The following is an 18,023-nucleotide window of genomic DNA, read 5'->3' as shown; positions in this document are numbered from 1 at the left end:
TTGATGAAGCAGCTGAAGATGGCTGGGCCTAGGGCACTACCCTGAAGAACTCCTGCAGTGATGTCCTGGGACTGAGATGATTGACTTCCATCAACCACCACCATCTATCCTTTGTGCTAGATATGAATACTCTCAGTGAATTTTCCTCCTGATTCCCATTTACTTCCAGTTTACTTGGGCTCCATGATGGCCTGATGTCAAGATCAATCACTCTCACTTCATCTCTGGAATTGAGTTCCTTTGTCCTTATTTGGACCAAGGCTGTAATAAGGTCTCGAGCAGAGACTGGTCCTGACTGAATCCAAACTGTAGCTTGGGTTGTGGGTTGTAGCTTGTGCTCCAGAACCAGCCACACCTCTGAGCAACTTTTTTTCAGCACATTATACAGTTTTCCTTGGACTGGTGTACTTGGTCACTCCCCTCAGACACGGCATGCTTGGCCAACTCCTCGGGCAGCAGCAAGCACACGGCAGTCTGGATCTCCTAGGAGCGGATGGTCTGCCACTTATTGTAATGGGACAGGCAGGAAGCCTTACCCTGATGCGCTCAAAAATATGGTTGGCGAACAGGTTCATCAAGCTCATGGCCTTGGAGATGCCAGTGTCGGGGTGAATGTGTTTCATCACTTTCTAGATGTAACTTTCTTTCCTGGATCATCTCCCTCTTTTTGCTGTTCTTCGTTGGCGACTTCTTTTGGCTTCTTCTGGATGAGTGCCACTTGAGAGCACTGCCAACAATACCTTCTGGTACTTTACTGATGATTGAGACAGAATGATGTGGCACCAATTGCCTGGATAGGATTTGTCCTGCCCTTTGTAAACATGAACTATTTGGCTAATTTTCCTCATTGTCAGGTCGATGTCAGTGTTGTAACTGTACTGGAATAACTTGTTCTGAAGCTCAGGTTTTCAGTACTATAGCCAGGATATTGTCAATGCCCCTCGACCCTAACCACTTGCCAGTTATCTCTGTTTCTGCTGTTTGCTGCCGGCCACTTGTCACTCCTCATTCTGTGCCACTTATTCGTCTTCATGCCTGACACTCTCCCAGAAATACTGCTTTGATGTGACCTGGGACCTGTTTTTGGTGTTTTGAAAAACTTGGTCTGTTTTCATTAAGATTGCGAAAGTGCAATATACGCTTCAAATAACACACATTTACAAAGGACAGAATAACTCAATACGTGCTTTTAAAACTCTAAATCAGTGCTTTGTAAGGGACTTTCCCTATTCACTCCAGTAAAGTCCTCTGTTATTTTAAAACTCTCAATTACATCTTAATTAACTTAACTGATTCTTTGGATTTGACCCAGTATCACGTCTCTTGCCATAATTATAGTTTTAATACTGGATATATGCTGTCTACAGCTTTTATATCCTTCCTATAATGGTGCACCCAAAACAAGAAACAATATTTTTAGCTGTAACATAACCAGTGTTTTGTACAAATTCATCACTGCTCCTTTGGTCTAATTGACTAAAACTAACCATAATGTTGTTAGTGTTTCCTTCAGATTTATGAACATGCTGTAGCAATTATAGGCAATTATATATTTGAAATCAGTGGAACTCTGTCTTCACCCACAGCCTTCAACACTGCTGCATTGTATATACTCCCATTTCCTGTTTCCCACCTAAAATATTTATTCATACTTCCAGACATTAAATTCTCCACCTATACATTCACAGTCATTGCACTAATCTATGCTTTACTGAAATATTTCAAATTCCCCTTGCTATTTAGGGGAGGGTGTGGCCATTGGCATTACAGAAGATGTTTGCTTTCTGGTCCAGACTGTCTGGGGATTGCTCCTCGTTAGGTTAAATCTGTGGAGGATTCTGCTTTCACTTTCTGTGTATTTTATCAAGTGGGGCCACTGCTGTTGCTACTGGAGTTGGAATAGCAGAGAGTGAATCGGAAGCCCTCTCCCTGGGACAAAATGATTATTGGCACCATGCAATATAATATGAACAATTCCATTTAATCACCATGTGAATGCAACAATTGTTTGTCAACTGTAAGAAATTCCTCATTGTGTTGTCCACATTATTTACTCAACCCCTGTTGAATTATTTCCATTTGTTTAGAAGTTTCATATGTAGATATGTGGTTGCCCTGTCAAATCACCTTGCCAATGATGCTGAGTCTTTTTGTAGCTTATATATTTGTGTGCTGATGCCCACTATTAGTTTGAGTTTTGCCCCAAAGTATGATTTACTGTGGGTTCACTTGATTACCACTTCACAATGAAGATCAAGAAGTTTCATGAGGATTGTTTTAGATGCAGGTGACTGTATCCTGATCATTTTCCTCGACTGAATAGTCTACAAGCTTTAAGCTCTGCATGATATTTTATTGCTGAAATCCATCTACTCTTCCAGTCTCAAATGTCTGTGATTCACATCTCTGATATTTCTTTGTCTTTTCTATGTATGGAAATCTCAATAAAGATCAATCATTTCTGTACATAAAGTGATCATTGATCATTTGTGAGCTTAGCAAAGATCCAAATTAGTTGGGAGCTGAAGACTGGCATGTTTCCATTGTACACTGGGTATATTGCCCATGCTAGGGATAGGCTAAGTCCTGTGTCTAAGGGTATGTTCTCTTGCCAAGCCCAGATGGTAGTTGCAAAGAAGACTTCCATTCTGCCATGCCACTTACTTAACTTACAATCTGTCTTGGAGCTGAAGTGTCTGGCCGGACCCTGGGGGTCTGAATATCTGAAAGATGACAAGGAAGGTGGGGAGGCTGCAGAAAGATTTAGACAGTTTAGGAGAGTGGTCCAAGAAGTGGCTGATGAAATTCAACGTGGGCAAGTGCGAGGTCGTGCACTTTGGAAAAAAGAATAGAGGCATGGACTATTTTCTAAACGGTGACAAAATTCATAATGCTAAAGTGCAAAGGGACTTGGGAGTCCTAGTCCAGGATTCTCTAAAGGTAAACTTGCAGGTTGAGTCCGTAATTAAGAAAGCAAATGTAATGTTGTCATTTATCTCAAGAGGCTTGGAATACAAAAGCAGGGATGTACTTCTGAGGCTTTATAAAGCACTGGTTAGGCCCCATTTGGAGTACTGTGAGCAATTTTGGGCCCCACACCTCAGGAAGGACATACTGGCACTGGAGCGGGTCCAGCGGAGATTCACACGGATGATCCCAGGAATGGTAGGCCTGACATACGATGAACATCTGAGGATCGTGGGATTATATTCATTGGAGTTTAGGAGGTTGAGGGGAGATCTGATAGAAACTAACAAGATAATGAACAGCTTAGATAGGATGGACGTAGGGAAGTTGTTTCCATTAACAGGGGAGACTAGGACGCGGGGGCACAGCCTTAGAATAAAAGGGAGTCACTTTAGAACAGAGATGAGGAGAAATTTCTTCAGCCAGAGAGTGGTGGGTCTGTGGAATTCATTGCCACAGAGGGCTGTGGAGGCCGAGACGTTGAGCGTCTTCAAGACAGAAATTGATAAATTCTTGATTTCTCGAGGAATTAAGGGCTATGGGGAGAGAGCGGGTAAATGGAGTTGAAATCAACCATGATTGAATGGTGGAGTGGACTCGATGGGCCGAATGGCCTTGCTTCCGCTCCTATGTCTTATGGTCTTATGGAACTTTGTGGGAAATTCCTTGGCTCTACTGCTCACAGTCTATGGTCCCTTTAAGACAAGAATGCCAAGTGCCGTGATGTGGCTTTGCTTGGATTAATTGTCCTCCATTTATGATCAGCCGTTTGCACTAGTTGAGCATGTTTGTTCCTAGCAGTGGTCTGCTGAGGCCTTGGTGAGCAGCAGATTAACAATAAGTGGTAATTTGCAATTGACACTGAGCTCCATTTGGTGCAGAGTGGACATGTGGGAAGGGTAATTACACAATTCGGAGGGATTGACGTGAGAGACTTCACAAAGGTGAAGTCAATTCAGCGTGCCGCCATCACTAATTGAACTCCGGCAGATATAAATTATCTCACCACCTTTTGGCTCATTTCTGCATTTATCTTTTTGTCATCCTGTTCAACTACTCTTCCGCAGCCATGATATTGGCAGAATGTTTTAATATGAATCTACTGATGACCATGAACCCATTGCTGATTGTCAGGAAAAACCCATCTGGCTCACTAATGTCCTTTAGGGAAGGAAATCTGCCATCCTTACCTGGTCTGGCCTACGTGTGACTCCAGAGACACAGCAATGCTGCCCTCGGGCAACTAGGGATGGGCAGTAAATGGCCAGCCAGCAAGGCCATGTCCCATAGATGAATAAAAGGAAATCGCTTTGTTAATCTGTCCTGCCATCTTTCAAAGTCTGAGCCTAAACACCCCAGGTCTTTATGCACCCGCTTTTAAAATTATAACATTTAGCTTCTCTTGTCGCTTTTCATTCTTCCGACCAAAATGTATCACCTCACAATTCACTACATTGAATTTCCTCTGTTCGCTCATTCTACAAGTCTGTTCACGTCCTTTTGAAGTCTATTACTACCTTTCTCACTGTTCACTGCACTTCCAAATTACTACTTAAATTATGGTTGAGGCAACCTCTTTCTACACCAGTTGAGTATGTTCTCTGTAGTGTGTGTTGAATTATATGAACTTGATCCACAATTGTATTGGTTATTGTACATTTAGATATGTCCCTGCACATACTTGCTGACATTTTAATCATTACTATTACTGGTGACCAGAAGGACCGTAGTGATAGCCATTGAATTTATCAGTTGGATGTAGATTGAATAAAGTTTCCATTTTGCTTGCTTGCAGTTTTTTCATGGCAGTGCATAATTTGAAGAGCGCTACTGGTCATACAATCCCCTAGCTTTTTGACACGTTATTTGTTCTATTTTACAGGTCTATTTTGGCAGATGGCTGATTGATGGAAGCCCTTATGTTGTGCTGTTAGACATTGCTGCTTCCAGCTGGAGCCTGGATCAGTGGAAGACAGAGCTGTGGGATTCTTGCAATGTTGGAGTTCCCTGGTTTGACAAGGAGGCCAATGATGCAGTGGTCTTTGGGTTTCTTACCACGTGGTTCTTGGGAGAGGTAAGTGTTCAGCTATCCTACCAGCTCAACTTGAGAACATGATGGCCTGAAATTTCCTGCAAACTTGCTGCAGGAGAAATTTCCGAAGCTTCTCAGAGCAAAGAACGTTTAATAAAGGTGTTCAAAATCATGCCAGATAAATAAGGAGAAATTGTTTTATAGAATCCTGACAGTGCAGAAGAGCCTTTTAACCCATCGAGTCTGCACTGACTCTCTGACAGAGTATCTTACCCAGGCCCTCTCCCCCGCCCTATCCCCGTAACCCCACACATTTCCCATGACTAATCCACCCAACCTATGCACCTTGGGACACTAAAAGACAATTTAGAATGGCCAATCCACCTAACTTGCACATCTTTGGACTGTGGGAGGAAACCGGAGCACCTGGAGGAAAACCACGCAAACACAGGAAGAACATGCAAACTCCACATAGCCAATCACCCAAGGCTGGAATCAAACCCGGGTCCCTGGCATTGTGAGGCAGCAGTACTAACCACTGTGCCATCGTGCCGTCCACTGTTTCCAGTGGCAGAGGCATTGGTGACCAGAAATGCAAAGGTTAAGGTAATTGTTAGAACAAGCAGAGATGAGATGAAAAATTATTATGCAATGAATTCTGATCTCCCCGATGGGGGGGTGGAAGCAGATACAACAATAACTGTCACAAGGGACTTGGACAGATAAAAAGTTGAAGGAGAAAAAGATGCAGGGGTAGGAGGAAAGGACAGAAGACTGGAACTAATCGGATAGCTCTTTCAAAGAATGTCCTCCTCCTGTGTCGTGTGATTGTAATTGCTTTTTGAGTCCATTTATACTGTTTGTTTGAATTAAATTTTCACGGTAATTTATTTTGCAATTTAATTTTCCTTTGGCTGAAAAACTTTCACTGACTTCCTTTTCTACTCCTAACTTCTTCATTTTTGATTCGCATCCTGTGATATTTTAACTCTTCACTCACTGTAGGATACAGTGAACAGATTGCTTAAGTCAGGAGCTCATGGATTCAGCTACTTCATACCTTACCCCTGGCCACAACCTTCGATTTGAGGGAGCAGCTGGAAATATAGCTGCTCGATCCAGACATCTTCAATGGAGGGAAATCGAGCAGTACACACCAGCATTGCGTGCACTTAGCTGTGTAATGTACAGAATATATAATAATATGATTCACAGGATACAATGCAATTTTAGACATTCAAACTAGGAGCAGGAATAGGGCATTTGGCCCATCGAGCCTGCTCCACCATTCAATATGATCATGGCTGATCCTTGATCTCAATGCTATAATCCCACTTTCTCTCCATACCCCTTGATGTCATTAAGAACAAAATAAGTCTATCTCTTACTTGAATAGATTCAGTGACTTGGCTTCCACAGTCTTCTGTGCTAGAGATTTTTACAGGTTCACTATCCTTTGAGTGAAGCCGGGTTTTCCTCATCTCAGTCCTTTGTGGTCTACCCCTTATCCTGAAACTATCCTCTGATTCTAGATTCCCCAACCAGGGAAAACATCCTTCCTGTTCCTTGTCTGTCCAGTCCTGTTAGAATTTTATACGTTTCAACCAGATCTCCCCTCATCTAAACTCTGTGAATACAGGCCCACTCGAACCAATCTCTCCTCATAAGACAGTACCGCCAATCCCAATATCAACCTAGTGAACCTCGACTGCACTCCCTCTATGGCAAGCATATCCTGTCTTAGGTAAGGAAACCAAAACTGCACGCCAGATGTGGTCTCACCAAGGCCCCATATAACTGCGGTAGGACTTCCTTACTTCTGAACTCCAGCCCTCTTGCAATGAAGGCCAACATATCATTTGCCTTCGTAATTGCTTGCGGCATCTGCCTTTCCACTTTCATTGACGGGTGCACAAAAACACTCAGATCCCTTTGTACATCCACACTTCCCAATACATGACGATTTAAATAATACTCTTCCTTTATGTATATAACTCCACAGTTAGCTGTGTTGTACTGCATCTGCCATGAGTCTGCCTACTCAGTCAACTTCTCTAAATCATCTTGAAGTCCCCTTGCATCCTCCTCACAACTCTCAATTCTGCCCAGTTTTGTGTCATTAGCAAACTTGGAAGTGTTACATTTGGTTCCCTCACCCAGGTCACTTATATGTGTTGCGAACAACTGGGGCTCAAGCACTGATCCCTGTGGTACCCCACTAGTCACTGACTGCTAATCGGAAAAAGACCCATTTATTCTCACTGTCTGCTTCCTGTCTGTTAACCAATTCTTGGTCCGTGCCAATACGTTATCCCCTATCCCATGAGCTTTAATTTTGCCCACTTTAATTTTGCCCGCAAAGAGAATCTAGTGCAGCTTGATATGAATCTTATCTTGCAGTTGCATACTAGCCAAACATCCTCCCTCCTCCCTGTCTGTCCAGATCCATTAGAATTTTGTACATTTCAATCAAATCTCCTCACATCCTGTAGTGAGTACAGTGCCTTCTGAAAGCCACTTTTACAGGGATGATTCATGACATTCACAGAGTTGGCTCCAAATACTTGCATTTCAATCACAGCAGTATCATCTTTCTTTATATTTCTTAAAACATCTACTAAATGACATAAATGTTTGACATATCTGCAGACAACAACTTTTGGATTTCTTCGCACTGTCCATGTGCTGAGAAATATAGAATTCTTGTATCTAAAGTAAATATTGTCCATCACATTTCAGACATCGTATTTATCTGTCAGTTTGTTTGTTTTAAAGGAATATTAGATTTCATAACCCAGTAAACTTTGTAAGGAGCACTGAGTGGGCACCAGATAAATTAATTACCCCTTTATCTTCGCTCCTCATCAAAAGATTCTCTGCAAATTTGACTGTCCATCTCTATGGAGATACTTGCATCAACTGGACCAAATTATATTAATTGTGATGCTGACCACATTATGAAACAAAGGTACTGAGGGAGTTACCACACTTCTTGCCAACATCATCCAAATGGAAGTCAAACCATGAAATTATGAATGAATATTTCTTTCGGACTTGCAATGATGCAGTTAGTTGCATGCTATTGGCAATTTTCAGATAATTCCAACAGAACAAATAGTGGGGTGGGAAAGTTGGGGAAGGGTAGGTTAGGAGACCAGAAATCTAAAATCTGACGTCAATCTGGTTTTGTCAGAAGTGATTTTGTGGATGTGTGAGTAACCTCTGCTGGAGAGATGAGTTACAGAATCATAGAATCCGTACAGTGCAGAAAGAGGCCATTTGGCCCATCGAGTCTGCACCGACCACAATCCCACCAAGGCCCTATCCCCGTAACCCCACATATTTCCTCTGCTAATCCCCCTGATACTAGGGTCAATTTAGTATGGCCAATCCACCTAACCCGCACATCTTTGGACTGTGGGAGGAAATCAGTACCCGGAGGAAACCCACGCAGACAGTGAGAGAATGTGCAAACTCCACACAGATAGTGACCCGAGGCCGGAATTGAATCTGGGTCCCTGGAGCTGTGAGGCAGCAGTGCTAACCACTGTGTCACTGTGCTGCCCCTAATTGTTAATTAATCGTGTTAATTGGTATCTTCAAACGAGGCTGTTGTAAAGAGATTTTTACTGCAATGTGAATTTAATGCCTCCTGCATGGGCTTCATGGTTTGCAAAGATTACCATTATAGTGGAGGTGTGATTGGTTGGCATGTCACAGATTAGTTCAAGGGCAGGTGTCTTAGAAATGAATAAAGATTCGGTGGTCAGAGCTGTTTTCTTGGTTCTCTAGTTCTGGAAGATGACCTGCTCCCTGATGAAGCTGCTGATCCTGTATTGCCAGTGGCTGTGTAAGTTGCTACTGCATCGAGGCTTTTGCCTCTTATTCTTTCCCAGGTACAGCCCATATCAAGGGTTTCCCAGTTGGCTGCTCACAAACCCGTGAGGCAGGTGATGTATTGAGATGCCATTCCATCAATGTTCAGCTAGTCTGCAACTGCAAGATTCACATTGATCTGCATTGGGTTCCCGGCAGGCTGGCATGATGCTTTTATACAGCAACCTGGAAATATTCTTAAGGTTTAGTGACAAAAGTTGGTTAATGAACTTCTAACATCTCAGCAACAAAATCTAAGAGCTCTACAATGACCAGCACATAATCATCAGATGTGTCACTGAACACGCTATCGGTGAGCTTGTCAGCAAAAGCCTTTAGCACAATTGTTGCTTACTATGTTCCACACAGCACAGCACATCAATGAGAACTAGAGGTGGAAGAGAAACAAGCTACTCATTGAGGAGTTCAGTGGAGAGGAGGAAGTGGAAAATGAAGATGTGGTACCCAGTATCAGACTCATATTGCTAAGCTGAAAGGTTCCGTTATTCATTCAACTGGACCAAAGTAACAATCATATCACCTGGCTGCAACACAAAGCAGTCCTGTGACCAAATATCCACCCATTGCTCCTGCACCAATTGATCCTCATCAACTCAATGCTCACGTTTTCATTAATGAACAACTGAAAATTCAAGTTCACATCTCCATGCAAGGTTGGGCAACATGGACAAATGACACAAACCATTTTTTTGTTGGTGAGCTCTAAATCTTTTCCTTTTCTTTTCCCCTGTGGTTTGAATGGCAGCTCTTAGCCTTTGCTCTTTGTTAGGATGCCGTTGGCCATTCACTATGGATGTTGGAGTTCTGCTGTACCTGCAGCCTTGTCGAGGCAGACTCTGCCTTAGTGTTTTGTAAAGCTAAAGTCGCCATAGTTCCAGATGACCATAGGCTGCTCTCCCCTTCGAGGGGGGAGCTGACTGGCGGTGATTTAACCTAAGGATCACCACTCCTCGGGCAAGGGGCAAGGTTGAGGAGGTGGGCCTTCATGAATAACCTCAGCCAGTACAGGAATTGAACCGTGTTTTGTATATTGGCTGTAGATAGGAAGGAATCGGGTGCAACAGGAGAAAAGTGGAAGAGATTTGAGTGAAGTTTCAATTTCAATGTCCCCTTTCACCATCATAGCTCTTTAAAGAGGTGCCATTATCATTCCTGTCACTCTCCAAGGAAGAAGTTCGGAACGGATCAGTGAAGCGCTGTTTAAGGCAACACACACATTGACATGCCAAGGCTTCAAAGTGGGAGCAGTAGCCTGCAGCCTGTATGGACTCATTTGATTTTGGTAGTTGATGTTATACAAAAGAGACCACTTGCAATATTGACCCAAAAAATGCTTAAACTAGATTCCTCTCTGCAATTGTGACGCATCTGTATGCCAGGTCTGTCTCTCACATTTGCTCCTATCCCATTTATGATTGTCCTCATCATTAATGGCCTCTGGGTTTCAGCATCTTCATCCAGCTGAGCAGAACCTGGAGAGGTTGTGCAGTCCGTCTATGGCTCTCCCCAACTATCTTTGACACTGCCGTCTGCTCATGCTCCCTTACAAGCTGTGAGTCACCAACCCCAACAAACAGCCTAACAGGACCTGCTGCACTATGAGTATTTGTGTTGGTGCCTGGTAAGGATAAGTCCTGAGGCAATGCACCCCAGAAAGTATAATCTCCTCTGATGAATTGTGATCTGGAAAGTCCATGGACTGCTGTTCTATGTATGAAGTTTCCAGGGGAGAGAAGAGATGGATGTGAATTAGTACTCTCAAGTTAAAGATCAGGCCACCAGGACTGAGTTTGATACAATGTGGTGGGTCAGAGATCTTTAATTTTGTCACCAAGTAGCGACAAGGTCCCAATTTCTCTTTCTCCACTGGTCGGAGTCACAGATAAGACAGCGATCTTCATGACTGCCTTCTTCCTCTGCAATGTTAGCTGCACCATCTGCAGTTACCTACTCCAGTTCTCCCCCCCTTGCTTGTGTTCTGTGGCACAGTGGTAGGGTGGCACAGTGGTTAGCACTGATGCCTCACAGCCCCAGAGACCCGGGTTCAATTCCGGCCTCGGGTGACTGTCTGTGTGGAGTTTGCATGTTCTCCCTGTGTCTGTGCTGGTTTCCTCCAGGTGCTCTGGTTTCCTCCCACACTCCAAAGAATTGCAGGTTATGTGGATTGGCCATGCTAAATTGCATCTTAATGTCCTAAAATGTGTAGGTTAGGGGGATTAGTGGGGTAAATACTTGGGGTTATGGGGAACAGGTCTGGGTGGGATTTCCTCTTAGTGTAACCCCCTGTAATCGGGGGATTGCAGGGGGTTACAAGGATAGGGCCTGGGTTGTTGGTGCAGACTCGATGGGCTGAATGGCCTCCTTTTGCACTGTAGGGATTCTAGGAATTACCGGGAGTGACAAACCTATTTGTGTATCAATGTCTTCATTTGTTTTTGCAGCATAATTGCTAAGTGTGGCTATCAGATGGATGCAATATTTTGCATAAGGATTAGGGTAAGTAGCAGTGGTAGGTAGGTCAGGGAGGTGAGAAAGTGAGCAAAGGGTCCTCTTCAGGTGGGTATGAGGAATGATACGATGTAAGTTTGACGGGACAGCTTTGGGATTGTATTTATGACAGAAACTCCATAAACCTGCAACTCCAGTCCCCTGTCCTGACCAAGTTAGGTCTCTAAAGCGTTTCCAGCACTTGGTATGGGACACAATACTGTGTTGCTCACCTCTGCAGGGATCTCAAAAGACACCTCTGTGGCGACAGCAGCAGCTTTCTGCTTCTTGATGCTGAAGGAGATTATCTCCTTACTTCACACAACAGTGTATCAAATGGCATTGTTAAATGATGTATAGTCTTTGAACTTCTCGAGTTTGAAAGTTGACTAACTTTTTACAGGAACTTCCAACTCTTCCGAAATCCATCTTGGAATTGAAGCTTTAAAAATTCAAACTGAGATTGTGTTAGCTGACAGGCATTGGAAACACAAACCGAAAAATAAGATAATATCCATATTGAAATCAGACATTATGACAGGTCAAAGCTTCTTTAGCTATCACCCTTCTGCTCAGAATAGTCTCTCAATTATTATTGGGCCCAATAAATAGCTTATCTGCCCCTTTATCAAGTCAGATTAGGAAGCTAATAAACCTTTATTAGCATCTCTGCTATAATGAGTAGGTTTCATGGAACTACAAACTGAAAATGCTCTTGAAAAGTCAGACCATATGATTTATTGTGGAACTAAACAATTATTAATTAGTAATTTACCTCAATTGACACGTTAATACACACTTATGTTGTTGGGAATTATTGTGGAAATGTCAGCTATTTATTCAAAAGCCACTTAAGTAGTTAATTCAGGGAGTACATCTGAAGTGTTGTGAAATGGATTTTGGATCATTGCCATATGCTAGGTGGTTGTTATAGAAGGTCAATTCCAACTATGTACATCAGTCTCCTGAAAGTAATAAATCAAAAGCTTAAAACGTAATAGATAACATCCCCTTCCGGGATACAGAATCACTAAAGTTATTATTTATCACAGTTTCACTTAAATACTGACAATTGTCTTTACATCCTTACACTTGGACTATTATTTATGAGTGGATTTCATCAGCAGGGAATCCATTTTTCTTGCAAACAAAAATATGTTAGTAACATATTTAAAATCTTCGCACTGACCTGTGATTCATCCCTAGCAAAAGATTGTGTTTTTAAGTTAAATCTTCTGTTTATGAGGAAAATTGTTTCATCCTTTATTCGCAGAAGTATTTTACATTGGGGCTGCTTGTTGGATCCATGGTTTTCTTGACCATAATGGTATATTTTTATTTTGTACTTGAAAAGGGTATAGTTGAAAATCGCAATCCAGCTGTGGACCCAGGTTCATATATATATATAATATATATATGTATAAAAGAGTTGTAGGTGGATCAGATTGGAATGTTAATATGTTAGGGAAAATAATGGATTAATAGAGTCAGTCAGACTTTTAACTTTGTTTTTATAGTGGAAGTGGCCTCTTTGGGCCTCGACACAATTCAATGTGAGAGCTATCAGAGGAGGACAATCTGCCAAGGTGTCTGCTCTCTTCATACTCTGACCTTGTTATAATGTCTCTATTTTTACTTATTGTAGTGGGATGGTTCTGACACTATTTTTGTTTGTGGTGGGTGACTAGAATTTGGAACGGTTGTCGACCATCATCATTGTTTCTCGATATACATGCTTACAAGAAATTCTCCTCACGTTTGCCTGATGCCTCCTACAGTCCGAATGAGTAAAACCTCTATCACGAGTATTACTGTCCTGCTCTATGGACAGAAAATCTTTTGATTTGATTACTATTTCTAACTGTTTATCTCACTACATTGTGCAGTACCCCCCCCACTCAGCAAGCCGTAAAGGGATTTGTATAGTGAAGACATTTCAGTGGGTGAATTTCTGTGATTTTCTTATGGTGGCTCTTGGTCAGATGGGAGTCTTGGGTGTCTTCCATGACGGCGTAACTAGATGTACTCTTCACTATATGGAAGAAGATCTTTTCTTAGATCTTAGATAACAATTTATGACAAATTAGCCAGACAACCTGCATTTGTCCATTGGTTGAACTATCACCCTTCAGTGTCCCCTGAAAGCTTCTTGGGTTTTCCCCTTTTATGCAGTTGATCAGTAAGCAGTCATAAATGTAAAAGTGCTATGTAGGCTGACTTTGTTGAGCATTTGGTTTCCTGCTAGGTTTTCTGTTGGCAGCTGCTGCTCATAATCATTGGGTGTTGTAAAATTTGGCTTGATTGGCACCACAGGTAAGTAAGCGTCTGTGCCTGCCAGGATCTCAATCCACTGATTGAGTTAATCAATTCTGGTTTGGTAGTACAGACATCACAGAAAGCATGCTCTGCCTGATGGTGGGGTTGCAAATATCACTGTGGGTTCAATTGCAGTGAGACATATTCCATTATAATTACAATCCTCTCATCAAACCTATCAATATGAGTTGACCTACGTAAGCAACACTGTTAGATTATCTTCCTTATGACAGTCATCAACTTTTATTCCTTAATTCTTGATGTATGTTAGGAAAATAAATCCCATCTTCCTCAGTATTTTCAACTATCAGTTTCATTGTCTGAGCTATTTGTTTAACTTGGGCCCTGTTCCTTGAGGCTTCCTGTGCTTGGTTTCAAATTGCTTAATTTCTATTTCCCTTTCAGCTTTCTGTTATCATTAACGGCAGCTCTGTCATCATTGTGAACTAACTGCTTTGGACTAGCTCACGTTTACTTTTTAATTCCCTTTAACCATTCCTATTTCCCTTTTAGTAAACTCTACATTTAACAAATATTATATTTAAGCAAAAAAAGTTGCCAATTGTGAGGTTCAAAAATAACCAGTCATAAATTGGAAAACAATTATCATTAATAGAATAGAAAGAGAATCAGTGATATCATCCTCAAAATATTTAAACTGATGTCTTGTTGGGCTAGTTACAGGGGGGCTGGTAACCAGGGGCCATTAACCAGAAACAGCAGGTGGGAATAAGAAACCAGAAATTCCCCTAGAGGGTTTCTAAAGATCTATCCGGGCCAGCGAAGAACATGGACTTTCCTCATGGATTCACCTTAATCTTGCCCCAAGTCCTGGGTTTAGGAATATTCACATGGTCTTAATCAAGGCAGTAGTTGAGTTGAATATGGAAAGGAACCCAAGCAAAACAAAGGTCAATGCAAAACCCTCTAGTCATACCGGGCACAAAAAAGATTGTACTTGTCAGAGGCCAATCGTCACAGCCTCGGGAATCCCTGGAATCGTTTCTGAAAGAAAATTCCTTTTCCAAATTGTGTTCAGTTGTTTTTAGTCAATGGCTGCTTTTCTATCAGAAATGGTGCTGCTTGTTGAGGATTACTCAGTGTTTCATTCCATTCAAAACTCTTCTGGTAATGAAACAGCCCATGCCAGCCTACATCCTGGCTTGAGATTAAAACAGAAAATGCTATTGTGGAATGGTGGTAATATCACTGGACTAGAAATGGGCCCAGTAATCTAGAGTTAATGCTCTGGGATCACAGGTTTAAATCTCATCATGGCAGCTGGTGGAATTGAAAATTTTCAATTAACAGCTCTGGAATATCACTGGACCAGCATTGGCATTAGTAATCTGGAGGCCCACAGTAAATGTTCTGGGGACACAGGTTAGTCACTGCGATGGTGGCTATTGACAGTGGCTATTGTTGTAAAAACCAATCTGGATCATTGATATTCTTTAGGGAAGGAAATTTGCCAACCTTACCCAGTCTAGCCTACATGTGACTCCAGACCCACAGCAATGTGGTTGACCTTTTTACTGCCCTCTGAAATGACCTAGCAAGCCATTCAGTTCACTGGCAAGCAGGGATGCTAGAAATACTTTGCAGGTCAGACAGCATCTGTGGGAGAGAGAAGCAGAGTTAATGTTGCAGGTATGTGACATTTCAGTCCTGAAATGTTAACTGGTTCTCTCTCCACAAATACCGGCCTGCTGAGTATTTCCTGCATTTTTATTTCAGATTTCCAGTAGCGTTTTGCTTTAACATCCAGGCTGGGACTGACAAATAGCCTGCAGCAGACGGCATTCACTCCCCATGAGGGCTAGTTAGTAACCATCTCATATTGAAATAAGACCAACATTTCCCTGATTCCGCTAGCATTGCGAGAGGGAGGGAACAGGGAGTGCAATGCAGTAACTGCAAGAACAGAGCACAGGCTAAGTACTCTGAAACAAGTGGTTTCCCTTTTTTTAACTCTTTCATGGGATGTGGGTGTCACCAGCTAGACCAGCATGTATTGCCCATCCCTACTTGCCCCTTGAACTGAGTTTGTTTGCTAGGTCATTTCAGAGGGCAGTTAAAAGTCAACTACATTGCTGTGGGCCTGGAGTCACGTGGACCAGACTGGGTAAGGATGGCAGATTTCCTTTCCAAAAGAACATCTGTGAACCAGGTTGGTTTTTACAACAATTGTTGAAAGTTATCAGTCGCCACCATTATGGTGACTGTGTCTTTTTATATTCTTTTCAATTCCACCAGCTGCCATGTTGAGATTTAAACCTGTGTCCCCAGAACATTAACTGTGGGCCTCTAGATTACTAGTCCTAGTGCTAGTCCAGTGATTATTATGCCACACTCTCCCTAAACCTTTCAAAGCCATCTATAAAGCTCATGTCAGGTGTATGACACGTATTAAATTGTAACAGATTCAGCAACTTACACAGCTCATTCACAGAGCAGTTTGTTTAATCAGTGCCCCTGCCCCCTCTATCACTATGGCTGCAATCCGTACAACAGGATGCATTGTGGCAATTCAGAAGATTGTTTCCACAGCACCTCCCTTAATCTGTGACCACAGTCACCAAGAAGGGTAAGAGCAGCAAGGTTGTGGCAACTCATGCACCAAAATGTTTCTCTATAAGTCACAAACTTCCTGCTTTAATCATGTACCTCTATTGAATCAACACTCAAGAAGCTTGACACCATGTTGAACAAAGCAGTCCACTTGATTCTTACCCCTTCTACAAACATTCAGTTCATCCACGATCGATGAACAGTGGCAGCAGTGTGTACCATCTGCAAGATGCACAGCAGGAATTCACCTCAGTCCCTTAGGCAACACCTTCCAAACCCACCACCACTACCATCTGGAAGGACAAGGGCAGCAGATACCTGGACACATCATCACCTGGAAGTTGCGCTCCAAATCACTCATCATCCTGAGTTGGGAATATATCGCTGCTCCTTCACTGTTGCTGAATCAAAATCCTGGAATTCCTTCCCTTACTGCACTGTGGGTGTACCTACACCTCCAGGACTGCAGCAGTTCAAGAAAGCAGCTCACCACCATCTTCTGAAGGACTACGAGGAATGGACAATAAAAGCAATAAAATCCACAGCCCTGTAAATTAATTTTTAAATAATTCTGGAATTACCTATCTAACGTCATTGTGGGAGCACCATTGCTAAAAGAATTGCAGAGTTTCAAGAGGAAAACCTTCTCAGAGCAACCATGGATGTTCAATAGTGCCTTGCCCATGCTATCAACAAATAGAAATATATATAAACTGCAGATTCGGTATGCAATTAGGAAAACAAATGGCATGTTGGTCTTTACTGCAAGGGTATTGAGGTATAAGAATAAAGAAGCTTTTCTATAATGGTAGAAGGTTTTGGTGAGACCACACCTGGTGTAGTGCGTGCAATTCCGGTCTCCAGGAAGGTTATAATTGCATTGGAGACAGTGCAGCAGATGTTCACTAGATTGGTCCCTAGGATGAGAAGGGTCAGAGAGTTTTGGTGTATCAGGAAATCCGGGAATATAGGCAGCATGCGGGAAAATGAAGTTAAACCCCAAGATCATCGATGATATTAAGTGGTGAATCAGGCTCGATGAGCCATGTGGTCTACTCCTGATCCCGTTTCTTATGTTTTTATAACATTTCATGTGTTTCAAAATCAGAGTTGATAACGATCGCAATTATACCTTCAAAATGGAGAACTTCAGTGAATTGAGGCTGCAACTGAAGCAAATCGATTCCTTAGAAGAGCCATACAGTCTCGAAATGTTAACTGTGTTTCTCTGTCCACCGATGCTGCCAGACCTGCTGAGCTTATCCAGCATTTTCTATTTTAAATTTCAGGCTGGACAAAATGTTCAGCATTTCAGTGGGAGGACAAGTGGATTATCTTTCGAAAATAAAATGCAGGATGAATAAATACCAGAAATCAGCAAGCACAGAATAAATAAAGATGATCATAAATTGAGGGAAACTTGCATAATTTCTTTTGACCATTTTAAGACAGGAAATGCATATTAAAGGCATCTGATTACTATCAAAATGTAAACACAGAAGCTAACAATAACTGCTGGTGAAAGTTTTTCATCCATCAGAAATATTTTTGGTTCTTCAAGTTATGTTGTTATTTATGTTCGGGTGGCACAGTGGTTAGCATTGCTGCCGCACAGCGCCAGGGACCCAGGTTCAATTCCTGCCTCAGGTCACTGTCTGTGTGGAGTGTGCACATTCTCCCCGTGTCTGCGTGGGTTTCCTCTGGGTACTCCAGTTTCCTCCCACAGTCCAAAGACGTGTGGGTTAGATTGATT

General features: G+C 42.3%; 1 protein-coding gene across 1 annotated transcript in view; it reads left to right on the top strand.

Moving 5' to 3' along the window:
* The window catches only part of LOC144498838 (glycogen [starch] synthase, muscle-like), a 103,073-nt gene that overhangs the window by 20,326 nt on the left and 64,724 nt on the right, over positions 1-18,023 (top strand). Inside the window, exon 3 of the mRNA XM_078220585.1 lies at positions 4,850-5,041. Within this exon, the coding sequence (XP_078076711.1) occupies positions 4,850-5,041 (192 nt within the window). The remainder of the gene's footprint in view (positions 1-4,849; positions 5,042-18,023) is intronic.

The sequence above is a fragment of the Mustelus asterias genome, chromosome 9 (assembly GCF_964213995.1).
Source record: "Mustelus asterias chromosome 9, sMusAst1.hap1.1, whole genome shotgun sequence".
Classification (NCBI taxonomy): domain Eukaryota; kingdom Metazoa; phylum Chordata; class Chondrichthyes; order Carcharhiniformes; family Triakidae; genus Mustelus; species Mustelus asterias.
This window is presented reverse-complemented; position numbering and strand designations above follow the sequence as displayed.